The following is a 16,159-nucleotide window of genomic DNA, read 5'->3' as shown; positions in this document are numbered from 1 at the left end:
GTTAAACCAAAGACAAGATCCACTATCATCACTTCCTCGTCGTATCCTTAGGTGATTTGTCATTGTCCATTACTTATTTTGGTCAGATATGTTTTTTAGCATGTTAGTCACATCCCTGGTTCTGTCTTCTTTTTGCTCCACAAGTCTGAAGGAGCAGGGTTCAAATAACATTTACTGGCTTACTGACCATGTCTGTAACGTTTCTGCATCTTTGTTGCAAAAGTAACTTGGAGCAGGACCACATGGCTTCAGGTGCAATTTCGGCTGATGTAATCAACACATGGGTTTTTGTTTTTATTAATCAAAAGACTAATATTTTTAGTACAGTATAATGTAATGACACCTCCACCAGCTCCCTGTCCCACAACAGATTCATTTAAAACTCATTTTCTTCATTTACAACTACAATTAATGAGAGGTGGGTTTTTTTTGTCCTCCATATTTACATACAAGAGAGGGGCAGAATATTAGAAACACCTCTGAATATAATGTAGTCCAGTACAATACCATCACCAGCCATAACCTTAATGTTAAAAAATGTAATTAAAACCTCAGTTGTATTTGAATGTACTGTATAAAGGTATACCTGTTAAAGTGGCCACTGAGTGTAAGTTTCATGAAGATTGCATTTATTCTAGGTTTATTGTATTGGATAACATTGGTTATAGCGAGGTGTACCTTCTAAACTGTCAGTTTACTCTATATGTTTATATACAGTTACTGCAACAAAATTATCACATGATAATGAAATGCAGGACATACAGCCAAAAAAAATGAACATGGAGTTTCACCTCTGACACATTTTCAACATATTCTAAACATTAAAAGCTTCACATACATACACATAGGCGTTCATATTCATACTTCCAACCCAGGACTGTATGTAACTAAACAGCACGACCTCACCACATAAAAAGCTTGTATTCATATACAGGTAGCAGGTACGTCGTGCTCTCTATGAAAGCTTTTTTTCCCCAAAGGAAGGTAATTTTTAGTGTCACACACAGGTGATCATTGTAAAGCCGAGAGGCGAAGATACCCAACCTTCACATGAGAAATGAACTGGAAAGCAGTAAGAGGCCTCTGGGCTCAATCATGCTAGTGACTCAGCCACTTGGCTCACATGGGAGGGGTATCACGCAGCCAGGGATTTCTAATCCATAAGGCTTACTGCTCGCTATGTGTGCTGTAACCTACCGGCATTTTGGAAAGACGCCCCACTCTGATGGGGACTGCAAAGACGTGAATGCCTCTGAACTGAAAAGACCTTTCTTGTTGGATTACTCATATTCCCCTTCCTTTTATTAAAGAACTTTTTGTGTGTTCTTTCTGGCAACCAGCCTCTGTGTGTCTCGTATTTTATTGTGAATCCGACCTCTGCATTCCTTCGGGTGGCACACGGCCTATTCATTCCAACTTTACAACATGTGAAAAGAAATTGCCTGCAGTGGTAATGCACTATATATACAATACCATGAATACTGCCCACAGACACTGACCAAGTGACAGGAATATGTACTGTACATACACATAAACACACACATGATTGGACATACATCTACCTACCTGTGTGGCTCCTGTGTGCCTGTGTGAGGGAGGCCAGACAGAGGGACAGCAGTAGGCTCCACACACCTACTCCGCAAATGCTAGGACCCCGTTCCCGCATTCTGCTAGAGAGAAACAAAAACACACATAAACAAAAGATTACATTGTACATTGCATGACTTTTGTCAACTGTTGGTGGTAGGCCTACGTAAATGCAGATATGTTCCCTATTACAGCTTTTTTAGCCATGCTAGCAAGATAAATCCTAATGACTGGTGATCTGTTGACAGTGAAATATCTTTACATCTATTTCATTGATTGGAACAAAATTTCATATTTTGTACAGACATTTGTGATTCCCAGACAATGAATTCTAATAATTTAAGCGACCCCTGACTTTTCCTCTAGCGTCACAGGGAGCTTGACATTTGTGGCTTTTAGTGAAATATCTCGACTATTGGATGGATTCATTCATGTTCCATCCAGATTGAAATGTAATAATGTTGGTGATTCTCTGACTTTTCATATAGCGCCATCAACAGGTCAAAATTCTTTGGTTAATCACCTGCAAAACTAATAACATTCCCACCAGCCTCAGCTATACCTTGTGTTCAGTGCTAATTATCAAATGTTAGCATAACACGCTGAACTAAGACTGTTAACATAGTAAACATTATGTTAGCATTGTCATTGTGAGCATCTTAGCATTTAGCTAGCACAATCTCACAGAGCCAATAGCATAGTTGTAGACTCTTTCATCTTGTTAAAGAATAAATGTTTAAACCTTAGATAACTGTCTAAGATAAAAACATATAGACATTCACACATACCCTACAATACAGAAAAGAATATTACACAGAGAAAATTGTTGGTTTTTTTTTAAAGTTTTTGAAAGTGGATAGACATGAAAGGGGGGGAGAGATGGGGGATGACACGCAGCAAAGGGCAGCAGGTCAGATTCAAACCCTGCGCCATTGCAGGACTCAGCCAACATGGGGCGAACGCTCTTACTGGGTGACCTAGAGGCCGCCCCGAGAAAATTATTGTTTACGGCAAATCCATTCAAAACAGAAGGGGAGATGATGACTCAGAGAGAGAGGGAGAGACAAGGAGAGAAAAATAGAGGGATGAAGGATGAAGTTAGGAGACTATCATTACTTGTAGGTTTGGAAACTGTTTAATTCTCTATCTTGGCAGTGAACAGGAAAACAATGTCAAAAACAAAGATGAGCCAAGTTCTGTTGATATGGTCTACATTGTTGCTGTCCAGTGATTAACTACTGTGTATGTGTTTGTATATTTGGATGGTTACAAATAGATAGCATATGTTGAGAGTAAAGAGTACTGTAATCCAAACCAAAGCAGTGCAAAGCTTTTACAACCCTTCTCAGGTCTGACAAATGTCTGTCTGATGCACATAAAAACTCACAAACAAGACAATAAACCTTCTAATGAAAACAATAATGCATTTTTATAATAAAAGAACAAAAGGCTAATAAAAACAGTCTAATAAAAAAACTAAACCAACCAAGAATTCTGTTTTATTATTAGTTAGCAATGTAATTTTAATAATGGATTTTATTTGTTTATTATATTACTCTAGGTATAGGATGCAAACAGTGATGAATAAACACTCAAATACACACAATCTTTTGATCGCGTCCCTCTCTTTGTGCAAATGCTGGCAGGTGTTTGCATCGAAGTGGTGAGCAGGGATGCATATGATTAAAGCATTTTATATTCTGAGCACTGAGTAGGACAGAAACTTGCACAACAGACAAACACACTCTTTCTCCACCAGAGAAACTGTGTTTTGTCAATAAGCTGTGTGTGTGTGTGTGTGTGTGTGTGTGTGTGTGTGTGTGTGTGTGTGTGTGTTTGTGTGCTTGTTTGTTTGTTTGTTTGTTTGTGTATGTGTGTGTGTGTGTGTGTGTGTGTGTGTGTGTGTGTGTGTGTGTGTGTTTGTGCGTGTCTGTGTCCAGGACTGTTGACAGATAGGGAGACAGTGGTATCATCAGCCTATGGGCCCTATAACATTTTGCTGCAGTGGCCAGGTGCCCCCCATAACTCTAACTCAATACCATCCTATTTACTGCTTTGAGGAACATGTGTGAGTGCGGTGTGTTTTGAATATTATTACTATACAGAATCTGGATGGAATATTGGAAGGCATTCAAGCAAGTGTGTGAATACATAACTGCAGGAGGCTCTCGAAGCAAAAGCAAACATGTGAGACTAAGATACAAAATTAGGAGAAACTTTACAGCCCTTTTTAGCTTGAACATGCCATGAAAATAAACAGGAAGTGGGTGCATCTGAGTAGTCGGTAGGATGTAGATTTGCAGGGAACACTTCAGTTCAACTCCATAAACGATTAACACTCTGTATTGCGTATTGATCTTTGCACCTCCAAGAGAGGATTTTTGTCTTTAGATTTCTTGATGTGAAGCCCAGATTGGAGTGAACATGATGTTGCCTTGTACTTCATTTATTTTTTATTTTTGCAGCATTAGTCATTTTTTTCTAGAAAAAAATGAAGCTGTCATTACAATGCACACTAGACTGGGAAGTGTGATATAATAACTCAAAAGTGGATTTAGTGTGACGTCACCCTTTCAATACTTTTTATGGTGGTTGATTTACTTTTCCAGTGAGACAGCAAAGGTGTGGCAAAGGGAAAACAAATTGTGTGAAATACTTTTGAGCAGATATGTGATGATGTAAGTAAAACAAAACAAACTTTCCAGGTTTGTGTGAGAGTCTGTGCAGATTAACTCAGTGCAGATGAGATTATACACATGCCTGGTTGGGTCTCAGTATGTGCTGCTCTGTTTATTTGTGCATGTGTTCGTGTGTGTGTGTGTGTGTGTGTGTGTGTGTGTGTGTGTGTGTGTGTGTGTGTGTGTGTTAAGCCCGGCTTGAGTTCTGGGTGTGTGAGTCATGTGAGCCAGACAGCTGAGCCAAGGCTTTCTCTGGTTAGAGGGCATCAAACACACAGAGAATCATACACATATACGCTTTATTGTCGGTTTTTGTCTTTTCTCACATTCATCCTCACTTCTATATCCTCTCCTCCTCCCACCCTCCCTCCTCCTCCTCCTCCTGTCCACACCTATGCTCTGCTAGTAGTAAATAATTAGGAGACAAAGCAGAGACGTGGTCTGCTTTCTCTCCAGCTCATTTAGACACACAGCAGTGTTTGTGATGATGCAGTGCCACTTTATTTTGGCTGGTTGTTTGGTCTGTCTGCCGCAGAAATGAGTGGGTGTGCGATATAGAAATGGATTCAGAAAGGAGCAGGAAAAGAGAGAGAGAAAAAGGAGGGGGGAGAGTGTGTGTGTGTGTGTGTGTTTGTGTGTGTGTGTGTGTGTGTGTGTGTGTGTGTGTGTGTGTGTGTGGGGGGGGGTCTGCCCAGGAACACAGGGTTCTGATCAATAGCATCTAAACAGCTTGACTCTCCATCAGTATCAAACTCAGCAGCTGATGGTGACTCATGCACACACACACACACACACACACACACACACACACACACACACATACACACACACACGTCTGCACAAACTCACAGACACTTTTTTTGATGTACAAAATAACTATTTGAAAACTGATTGCATGCTAACTACTTGAAAACAATTGTGTTCACAGTTGATTACACCTGTCTGTATGCTGTTCCCATACATACATGTTGAGAAAATGTCTGCATGCAGCCCCTTCAGGTACTTTAGACGTCAACTACTTCGAGCATATCCGCCGATATGACAAGGGGCTAGATAGCAGAATTGAATCCTATAACCCTTGATAATGTAGCTTTCATTAACCGAACACATAGGAGCAAGAGAGAAAGGAAGAGCTAGAGGAGAAAGCGATAAAGTTGGAGAAAGAGTGGTGGTCTCCGATGAGTTCTGCAGTCTGTTCCATCCCTTTAATTAGTCCCATTGGAATGCCTTCCCTGCACTATGCTGCTGATCAGCTTCTCCTCTACATCTCCAGTCTGTATTTGTGTGCGTGTGCGCGTGTTTGAATGCATCTCAGCTAAAGCCGGACAGACATCTCACGGGCATATGAGCTCTGGTTGATCTCCCAACGGTCGATGAGAAAAACGTAGTGGAAATACATTAATATTCAAGGAGTTTCCATTACATGAGATATGCGCCATTTGGAACATGGGATGCCTGTTCTCTCTCTATCAGTTTCTGTGGCAATTAACATAAAGTGGGTTTTCTGTCAGAAGATGTATAGTGTGGCCACATTATTACTTGTCCAGAAAACCTGAATCTGTGGTTTTTGATATTGAGAAATGGTTTCAATCTGTGTCAGTGAAGCAATTTGTGAGTGAGAGTAAATTGTTTTGAGGCAGCAGGTTACCGCTAGAGTATAAACCATTTGGGGGTACTTTCACACTTTACAGTATTTGTTTGGTTTGGTTAAAACAAACTATGGTGCATTTAGTGCTCTGTGTTCAAATGGTCTGGTTTGAAAGCTTTCAAAACCTGCACCTGCACCGTTCTACCCTGGAAATCCAGAGTTCTCGCGAGAGCACAATTTGAATTTGCTCAGCGAGTTACTCTGGCATTCAGTAATGATGCTCATTAACTATGCCCTTGTAGCCGAGCTACACCAATCACATCGGTGTATCTGATATAGGCGGGCCAGAGGCGAGCTAAACAGATGACGACAGCGCTGCGACGTCGAAGTCATGAACGAGTTAGACTTGGCTTTTTATCTAAAAGAGGAACAGAAGATGGCGCTCGAATCGTTCCTTTGCAAGAAGGAAGTTTTTGCTGTTTTGCCAACCGGATACGGCAAGAGTTTAATCTTCTTAATTAATTGCGTGCAGTGAGATTTTCAAATGCATGCTTGGTGCCGCCCCTCGAGTTGGGCCATTTTCATTACTCAATGCCAGACCCTTAATCTTTTGGATTTGGGTCTGGATTTCCAGGCTAGCACCGTTCTGCATTCTATCTAATTTCCATAAGGGGGTGACTCCACTGGTTGCAAAAAAACCCTCAGTTTCTATAGAAGTCTTCTTCTCACTTGATTTATTACCTCAGTAAACATTTTCATAATGAGTGTATGGCCTTTAATGCTAGTTTCAAGTCGTCTTCAATACAGCATGATGTTCATTTTGTAAATTATAGTCCCATTTATTTTAAAATTGACGATAAAGCAGCGGATGCCTTAGGGGCGTGGCAACCTGTCAAGACCTGTCAGGCTTAACAATGCATATCCATGGCATTGTGTATATTAAAATAGCTTTAAAATTGTATTCACCTAAAATGTCTTGTTCAGCATTATGCCAACCAAGTGTTAGCTGGTTGAGGGAAAGTTTGATTTTCTGTACTGCCGTACATGCAGATGAATGGCGGCAGTACCTAGAGGTCCGCGTTTACCCGCTGGTCAATCTCCACTGGATGACTCACTTCAGAAGGGTTGAAAACTTTCCCCCTTAAGCGTTTAGCTTAGCACAGTGCCATTGTAACAATAAACAACACTTGGCTGCGTCATCCTCCCCACCTTCACTCACTCTTCAAAAGTCGTTACATCCAGTTGCAAAAAACAAGATGGCGACGCCCGTATTGCCAAACTCAAGGCTTCAAAACGGCAGTCCACAAACCAATGGGTGATGTCACGGATGCTACGTCCACTATTTTTACAGTCTATGGGTGCTCTGCATTTGTTGTCTGAAAGGAAACGGACCAACCACAGTGTTTTTTGAAAGTAGAAATATGATTTTAGCATGACTTCAAAAGCTAAAGTACTGTTAAAGTTGGTACAGTTGGTAACCATGGTAACTCATGCATGTAAGCACGTAACTGCAGGGATTTTACCTGAACAGTCAAAAGCAGTTAAAACAGCAGTATGTTGAGCTTGTATCTCCTACTCCATACGTACTTTAGTGCTGCAAGTCCATTTAAAAAGTGTGTGAGGTATAATATCCCCCTGTTATATTAGTTAATTTAGTTAGTTTTGTGGCAATTGACAAATACAACCACAACAAAAGACAGGGCAGTTACACTACAACATAGTGACTAGGGATGCACCGAATCCAGGATTCGGGTTCGGATTCGGCCGAATATTGGGCTTTTTGATGGGGTTCAGTTTCCGCCGAACCTTAGAATTTTTTTCCACCGAACCGAACCCTACGCTTGCACTACACGCGCTGCGCTGGACGACGTAATGACGCCACGTCAACGGGAAGGTGTTTACGTCAATGTAGTCAGCTGTGAGAAAGTGAAAATGGAACTCGCGAGCAGAAAAAGCACCGCCCGGCAGCACTCCCAGCCAAAAGAAGGCGACCCAAGCCGAGCCACACGCCCAACCCGCAGTGCCGACCTGTCCCGCAGCGGCAAGGACCCCAAACAACACACAACAGCGCCGCTGCCAAAACACCTGCGCATGAAACATCCGAAAGAATACGAGCCGCACATCCACAGAATCCACAGACAGCAGCCAAAATGCAGCAACCCCAGGTACGGCAAAGGAAGGACAGTCACAGCTAAAAACTTGTGTTAACCAGACAGTGCCTCTCCCGGGCTGTCAGATGTTCTCTCGGCAAATGACAGCTCCCTACAGTGGGAGCGGAGCGACCAAACGGCCGGCTGCTGCTCGTTAGCTAACGTTAGCTTTCTAATTTCACCCACCCAACATGCCTTCATCATACACTGGTTAGCGAAAATTTGCCAAACAAAATTGTCACTCATCTGGCGATAGCGATGTGCTTTCCTACGATGTGAAAAGAGCGTGTGAATTCAACATTAAGTTGTTACATTTAACTATTTTAGAGGCTGTGGACGTTGTTTACTTCATTAATGTGTTTACTGTGTTAATGGACTGAGGATGGGAGTAGGATTCGGTATTCGGTTTCGGATTCGGCAGAATCTTAACCAGTGGATTCGGTATTTGGCCAAACCCCAAAAATCGGGATTCGGTGCATCCCTAATAGTGACCCTATATTGCTGTACAAGACGCCTCTTTTTCATCCTGCTTCTACCTCTGAGTCATTATTTATAACTTGCGGTCGATTTGCATAATACTAATAATGCTCATAATCAAATTTGATTTATACCACAGGTGGTCCTGAAGATGCAGGATGGCAATCAATAAAACCATCCTGTCGTACCTGTAAGACTCTATAACATCATGTGTACTCCTCTTGGTTGGTTTGTAAAAAGCCAAAATGACCTCCTGGACCAGAACTAAAAGATAACAATGTTTAAGTTGTTTCCTTTCCAAATGTACTAAACTACAGGTGCGAAAGCACTCTATATTGTGTTGGGTTTAATTTTATCATTAAATGTGAGAAAAGACTTCTGCACCAATTAGTGGTGAAGCCGTTGATCCCTACAAGCTGTTACTGTGTTTGTGTATGTTTCTCTGTCTTTGTGCATGAGATGAACATGTGTATCACTATGAATTAGCAACAATAGAAATGGAACTTATTCATCCTAAGAAATCAACAGAGAGATAACTATCTCTGACCGACTGGCACTGTGGCTAAGGTCATCAGGATACTCACCGTAGCTTGCTGTGCTATTCAATGTAGTGGTATCAAAAGAAAATGGAAGATGTTGTCTGATATTGTCGATAGGGTAGCAGAGAGGAACTGAAAGGTGACGAATAAGGTAGAAAGGAAAGATGAAAGGGGACAAGTGCATAGAAGGAAAGTGAAGAACCAAAGAGAACGGTACAAGGATGGAGGAGAGGAAAGAAAACAAAGGTTCTCAATAAGGCCACAAAAGGAGTTTTGTGTTGGTATCGAGACTCAAGTATTACTTGGCTGGCACATTGGTTGGTAGTTCCAAATATTTTACAGCTTGTTACTTTTTCCCCATCAATCAGTAGATTACATCTTGTGAATGTACTGGAACTGGAGAAAACCCAACCAGATTAGTTAACGTTGTAAAAGTTGCTTTTAGCTACGCTAAAGCTGCATGGCTCTCGGATGGCAACGTCAGTCTGTCAGTTGGTGGTCAGTCACAACCCCGCTTTAGTTCAGGTGCACATTTTCAGACAGTCTCCCCCAGAAAAGTGCAAGTGTTGCACTCGGTTGTTCACATGAAAAGTGAAATAGTTGTGTCAATAATGCATAAAAGAGAGCTAGAGAGAGAAGTTCAAACCCTGGCTCTTTTCTCAACTCCGCACAGTTGACCAATCACACCATGAAGTGAATGTGAATGTCGGATCGATGGTTTCGGAAAGTTACAGAAATAGCTGATATTTCTAAATGTTTTAAGCAAAGTTAAATTTTGCTCAAACTGGGTGAGACAAACACTTGCACACACACGCATGCACGCAGACACAAACGCACACACACACACACACACACACACACACACCTATTTGTGCCAAACAGGTCAACTTTAAAGGTCAAAACCTCAGGTAACTTAAATAAGAGTTACACTATAAGAGAATAAGAGAACACTATACTTGCTATACTAGAAGAAAATAAGCCATGAAAAGTTGCAGGTGTGTGTATGTGTGTTTATTTCACCTGTACTTCATTTCTGCAGTGGTACAATAAATGTGTAGTGGCTAAGTTGGCACACAGCAGTGGATGAATGTGAATGGATGGAACACAACAGTATGATGATTTGTCAGAGTAAATCTGTGTATTCTTGTGACTTAATGGACGGGTTTGTTTTGTAGCTTGAGTTAGAACTGTGGCTCTCCAAACCTAATTGCAACCTCGGGAGGTTTTGGCTTGATTAGGCCTCCCTGATCCTGCCGGGAGCGTATGTGTGTGTATGTACATGAGAGTGTCTCATGTGTGTTTCATTAATGAAATCCACAGTTTGGCCTTTGTGGATAAACTCACTCCATGTGACCTGTGGAGAAAGCCAGAGGCTCCAAATTAAGCCTCCAATTTAACAAGCATTGTGCAAACTGTGTGTGTGTGTGTGTGTGTGTGTGTGTGTGTGTGTGTGTGTGTGTGTGTGTGTGTGTGTGTGTGTGTGTGTGTGTGTGTGTGTGTGTGTGTGTGGGTGGGTGGGAGAGTGGGTGGGTGGGTGTTCGTGTGTGTGTGAGTTGCGGGGAAATAGAGAGGAGGTTGGACAGAAAAGGGAGAGAAAATAAGGAGTGGGAAGCACTTTTGGCCCTCTCCTCCAACAATCCTCAGCCTCTTATCACTCTTTCACTTGTTAACTGTATTCTATGACTTTGGAAGGCACATCAGAGACTTGACATTCCCATCTTTCAAATCAGCTTTTGTCTGCTGCTACATGTGTGTCCCCAACACATCCCTAAAGCTGGATTCGACCCAAGGGTGTCACACTCCATCTATCTCCCCCCTCTTTGCTCTGTCTGTCTGCCGCTCTCTGTGCTAACCTGGAGAACCAATGTACCGCGAAAAAAATCCTGATGTCACTACAGATCCATCGTCCACACACGGCACAGCCACCCCTAAAACATCCCCAGGTCAAACACACACAAAGACACATGCACACACACCTACAGAAACAACTGCAGAGTGCGTCTGCTGACAGTGCAGATCCAGGTGGTAAATGCAGTTATGTTGTCTGAGCCTTTCTATCACCCACAAGTCCAACAGCATCAGACAATAAAAGAAAAAGAGAATTGCCAACCCTCACCTACAGGAGCGAGCTACACGATAGCTATAAACTGGCTTAACACTGCAAAAATAACATCAAAGTCCCCTCTCCATAGAATACACAGCACACCACTCTCATATCTATCACATTTTGACTACACTTCAATTTTCTACAAGGTTCTTGGGCAATAACAAAAAAACACTTTGAACTAAATAAACAAATGCAAAGTAGGGATCTCTTGAAGCTTTAGAATTATATTAAAGAGAAATGCAAATGGCTTCCACTGTGTGGTCCCTGACGCAGGGAGAGAAGGTAGCGTCAGGCATGGGAGAGCACCTACGAAAAAATAATACAGGGGGGAAGAAATGGCTTCTTTAATTCATTTGCAATCCAGTTTTTTTACTTTTGTAGCCACTTGACTGGGATTATCTAACTACTAGGAAAGTGGAAATCCATCCCAATGCTATAAGCTTTTGTTGACAAATGTAATGGTTGTTCTGCAGCGAGTAAGAACAACCGTTAAAAGTAAAACATTTTTTCTGATGATGTTGCTGAACAAGCAACATTAGGAATTGAGGCAGTTCAGTAAAAGTCTCAACAAAGAGTATAAAAACAGTAGATGCTCAGATGCTTTAGGATATCTTCCTGGAATGTGAAGGAAAAAGGGTGCAGCTAAGCTTCCTTGTTTCTGAACTCACTGACAGAGAAAGAATGCAGGTTCTACTTTTCCAGCGCACTTTAATAGGAGTCTGATTTCATCCGTCCATCTCCCAGACAGACAGGTAAAAGTGACCGGCAGTAAAAGCACTTTCTCTCTCTCCCTTCCACTCCTCTTTCTTTCTCTCTCTGCTCTCCTCTCTCCTGTGCCTCCCAACTTAATTTTTCATTAAACTGTGATTTTCAGAGGACCGGTGCTTTTTCTCCTCTCCACCGCCCTCAGCTGGTATATTTAGATTCTGTCTCTGCTCCCCGTCCATTTCTGTCTCTCTCTCTCTCTCTTCTGCTTCCACTCATTACTTTCTTAATCATTGACATGTATCTTCATATTAGATGTATGATTAGTTAATGAATTAATATTTAAAACAATTTATATTAATTGCCAACTGTTTTTATAATACATTTTTCAAGCAAAAACATTCTCTGGTTCCAGGTTCTCAAATGTGAGGATTTGCTGTTTTTTCTCTGATTTATATTGTTTAAACTTGTATATTTTAATTATAATTGTATGTTATAAATTGAATATCCTTAGATTTTGAATTCATGGTTGGACGTGGCCTTGGACTCTAGAAAATTGTGATTAGAGGTGCTATCACCTCTGCACCAAATTCCGTTCACAATTTAAACTTTAAAGTTTCAAATCCACATAAACCACTCTTCATTCACTCACATCGGCATGAATTGGATCCACGGCACAGCACCAATTTCAAAAGAAAATACGTCACTTTTAATGCTGGTTCGTCTGTTACTCCCGTTATTTCCTTACAAGCAATGTAGCATTTAAAAGGCTATTTTTTAAACTGAGTCCAGCACAGTGCTCACTCCACATAAAATGCTACATTACATCACTTCCAGCAAACTTTATGGAGAGAAATTAGGGCAAAACAGCATCATCCGACTGTTTTAACCAAATATTCTCTGGTCTAGCTCAGCTAAAAACACAACATGGAATCTGTCAGCACATTGATTAAGACCCGGAAATGAATATAGGGGAAACACAGTGGATATTTGGCGTTATTCTTATTAATTCTTATTAATATTTGTCTGGCCTGGCAGGGGTATGGTAATAGCTATTAGGTAATGGTATGGTAATAGGTAATATGTTGTTATTGTAAGTTAGAAAATATGTTTTTTTTTTTAGAAAGGCCACAATTTGGCATGTGAGAAGTACACTGCAGTTCCAGGAAACTTTTTATTTATTTTTTTTTTTTTTTTATCGTTTCTAGATTCCAATAGTGATCAGTATCTTTTGATCATTCCTGTCGAGTGATGTACACATGAAATATGATGTTGTCATAGAGTCAGCAGGTTATTTCTATTTGCATTTGCAATGTGATTTTTGATGAAATGCTTCAATCAGGTGCCAGGTTAAACACACACACACACACACACACACACACACACACACACACACACACACACACACACACGCACACACACACAAAAACACACAGCCTGCTTAGAGGACATCTCTCATGTTACTCATTGGAGATTACGAATTGAAGTGGCCTATAAGAACACACACACACACACACACACACACACACACACACACACACACATTTAGAGATCATCCCTGCAGGACAGCACTCTTAGACACTTTGAAACCAACACCTGCCACTGGAGAAAACACACACACACTCAAAAGCACATAGTGAGCACTCACAATATTTTGTTTCAAATCAGTCATGTTGGGTTATACCACGAGCTGCTGACATGTGGGAACCTCAAGAATGTTCAATCTGAGCATGAAAAACATCATCCAGAACTGGATTCATCCATGTGTGTCAGTGGAGGACTGCCAACGCTGCTGGTCATAGTTTATGAAGAAAAAATGTGGTTGAGAGAGAGAAAGCGATGGAGCAGGGTAAAAGTGTATTAAGGGAGTCAACAATCCACTTTTCCTGTTGTTGTTGTTGTTGTTTTCATTTTAGAGAGAAAGAGATGATGATCAGTGATATAAGTAGATGAGAGGCAGGAGTTAATGATTAGTGTCCAAGCTGCCCTTAGAAACCTCTGCCTCAGTTTAATGAATACTTAAAGAGGGGAAAAGTGCAAGGGAGATGGTAAAAGGGCATTGGTGCATCTTCTCTCCCTCCCTTCCTTCCTTCCTTTCTTTCCTTTCTTTTTTCATCTCTCCTTCTTTGACAGATTAACATACAGGCCAGGAGTTTAGTGAGAGATCACAACGGGGCGTCTCACTGATGGCTTTAGTCCTTTCTGGTCTCATTCTGTAACTCTCCTAAACTCCCCTGGTTCAGACCTATTTCTCTGCCCTAAATGCATAATTTTGTACATGAAGCATCTGCTAGGGTGGTCCCAGTAGGCCCATGTGTAAGAGGATGACACACACACACACACACAGACACATCCACACACCCATCACTCAAAACTAGCTGTGCTAACAGTCCCCATAGCACCTAGGAAGTATCTTTAAGGGAAATGACAACTGTCTTCATACGTTAATGTTTCAGCTGTGCAAGTTTGTTAAACATTACTGAGGCAATAACAAGAAGCAGTGGGATGTGTGCTAAAAATATAATATAAAATGTGAGAACAGATGCAGATTACTGCAGAGGCGATGAATCATGACACTAAAAATGTGGGTTGCTGTGTCAACCGAAACAAAGTCTGTATTTAGGTTTTCCCACATTAGGACAAGCCTTTATCAAGAGCACTTTTGTTTGGTGTCTGGTACTGAAGCCGCACAGATAAAACAATAAACTGGAAGCTTTGAGACAAATTTGGGGGTGGCAGTAGCTCAATCTGTAGCGACTTGGCTTGGTAACTGGAGAGTCCCTGGTTCAAGTCTCCGTGCGGACCAAGTACGGAGTGTGTTCTGATAGCTGGAGAGGTGCCAGTTCACTTCCTGGGCACTGCCAAGGTGCCCTTGATCAAGGAACCGAACCCATAACTGCTCGGGGCGCCTGTCATGGGCAGCCCCCTCACTCTGACATTTCTCCATTAGTGCATGTATAGGTCCTGGGCATAACCCTAACCCAAAACAACAGAGTGAAAAAATTTAATTTCCCCTTGCAGGATCAATAAAGTATGTCTTAATCGTAATGTTAAATAATAAGATGGACATACTGCAGAGAAAAGCAAAGAAGGCGTTGTCAATATAAATCTACACAAAATGTTGGCATGACGTCAGTGTTTTTATAGTAACATAACTCTTGGTGTATTAGCATGACAAGAGAATTACAGTAAGAACACATCAATACAAAACTGGCTCTGGGGAAGTAAAAAGCATGATTAAAGGAGGTCTGTTTTATTCTAAACATTACGCACTGACTATTCAATTTCATATAGTATGTTAAAACATAAAAATAACTACAGTTAATCATTTCGAAATGATTAGTTGTCGCTACAGTATGTAGCTTCATAACTAAGCAATATCAGTAATTCAGGGTGTTAGATGCTTGTTTGTGTGTGCATGGATGCGCAAATACATGTATTTATTATAATTACGTCTTACAAAAAATAGTCTTACAGGAATGTTCACTACATTTCTTGATAACACAAAGCAACAAACACAAAAAAGCAGACTCTCATGTATTACACAAACTTCATCCCTTTATTTTTGTTTGTCTCTCCTTCCCAGATCCCTCCTCATTGCTTTCCTATTTCACTGCACAGCCTGTTACACATAACTTATGCATGCTGTTTCATTCAGGTCCCATGATTTGGTGTGTGCCTTTGAGTACAGTCGTGGCCAAAAGTGTTGAGAATTACATAAATATTGGAAATTGGAAAAGTTGCTGCTTAAGTTTTTATAACAACAATTTGCATATACTCCAGAATGTTATGAACAGTGATCAGATGAATTGCATAGTCCTTCTTTGCCATGAAAATTCCACTGCATTTCATTGCTGTCATTAAAGGACCTGCTGAAATCATTTCAGTAATCGTCTTGTTAACTCAGGTGAGAATGTTGACGAGCACAAGGCTGGAGATCATTATGTCAGGCTGATTGGGTTAGAATGGCAGACTTGACATGTTAAAAGGAGGGTGATGCTTGAAATCATTGTTCTTCCATTGTTAACCATGGTGACCTGCAAAGAAACGCGTGCAGCCATCATTGCGTTGCATAAAAATGGCTTCACAGGCAAGGATATTGTGGCTACTAAGATTGCACCTAAATCAACAATTTATAGGATTATCAAGAACTTCAAGGAAAGAGGTTCAATTCTTGTTAAGAAGGCTTCAGGGCGTCCAAGAAAGTCCAGCAAGCGCCAGGATCGTCTCCTAAAGAGGATTCAGCTGCGGGATCGGAGTGCCACCAGTGCAGAGCTTGCTCAGGAATGGCAGCAGGCAGGTGTGAGCGCATCTGCACGCACAGTGAG

At 41.2% G+C, this 16,159-nt stretch overlaps 1 protein-coding gene across 1 annotated transcript in view; it reads right to left on the bottom strand.

Annotated features, from left to right (window-relative positions):
• The window catches only part of LOC116038432 (chemokine-like protein TAFA-2), a 108,034-nt gene that overhangs the window by 61,553 nt on the left and 30,322 nt on the right, over window positions 1–16,159 (bottom strand). The window contains exon 2 of the mRNA XM_031282838.2: window positions 1,567–1,667. Within this exon, the coding sequence (XP_031138698.1) occupies window positions 1,567–1,666 (100 nt within the window). The 5' untranslated portion in view covers window position 1,667. The remainder of the gene's footprint in view (window positions 1–1,566; window positions 1,668–16,159) is intronic.

The sequence above is a fragment of the Sander lucioperca genome, chromosome 12 (assembly GCF_008315115.2).
Source record: "Sander lucioperca isolate FBNREF2018 chromosome 12, SLUC_FBN_1.2, whole genome shotgun sequence".
NCBI lineage: Eukaryota > Metazoa > Chordata > Actinopteri > Perciformes > Percidae > Sander > Sander lucioperca.
The sequence above is the reverse complement of the archived record's forward strand: the minus strand, read 5'-3'. Positions and strand labels throughout refer to the sequence as shown.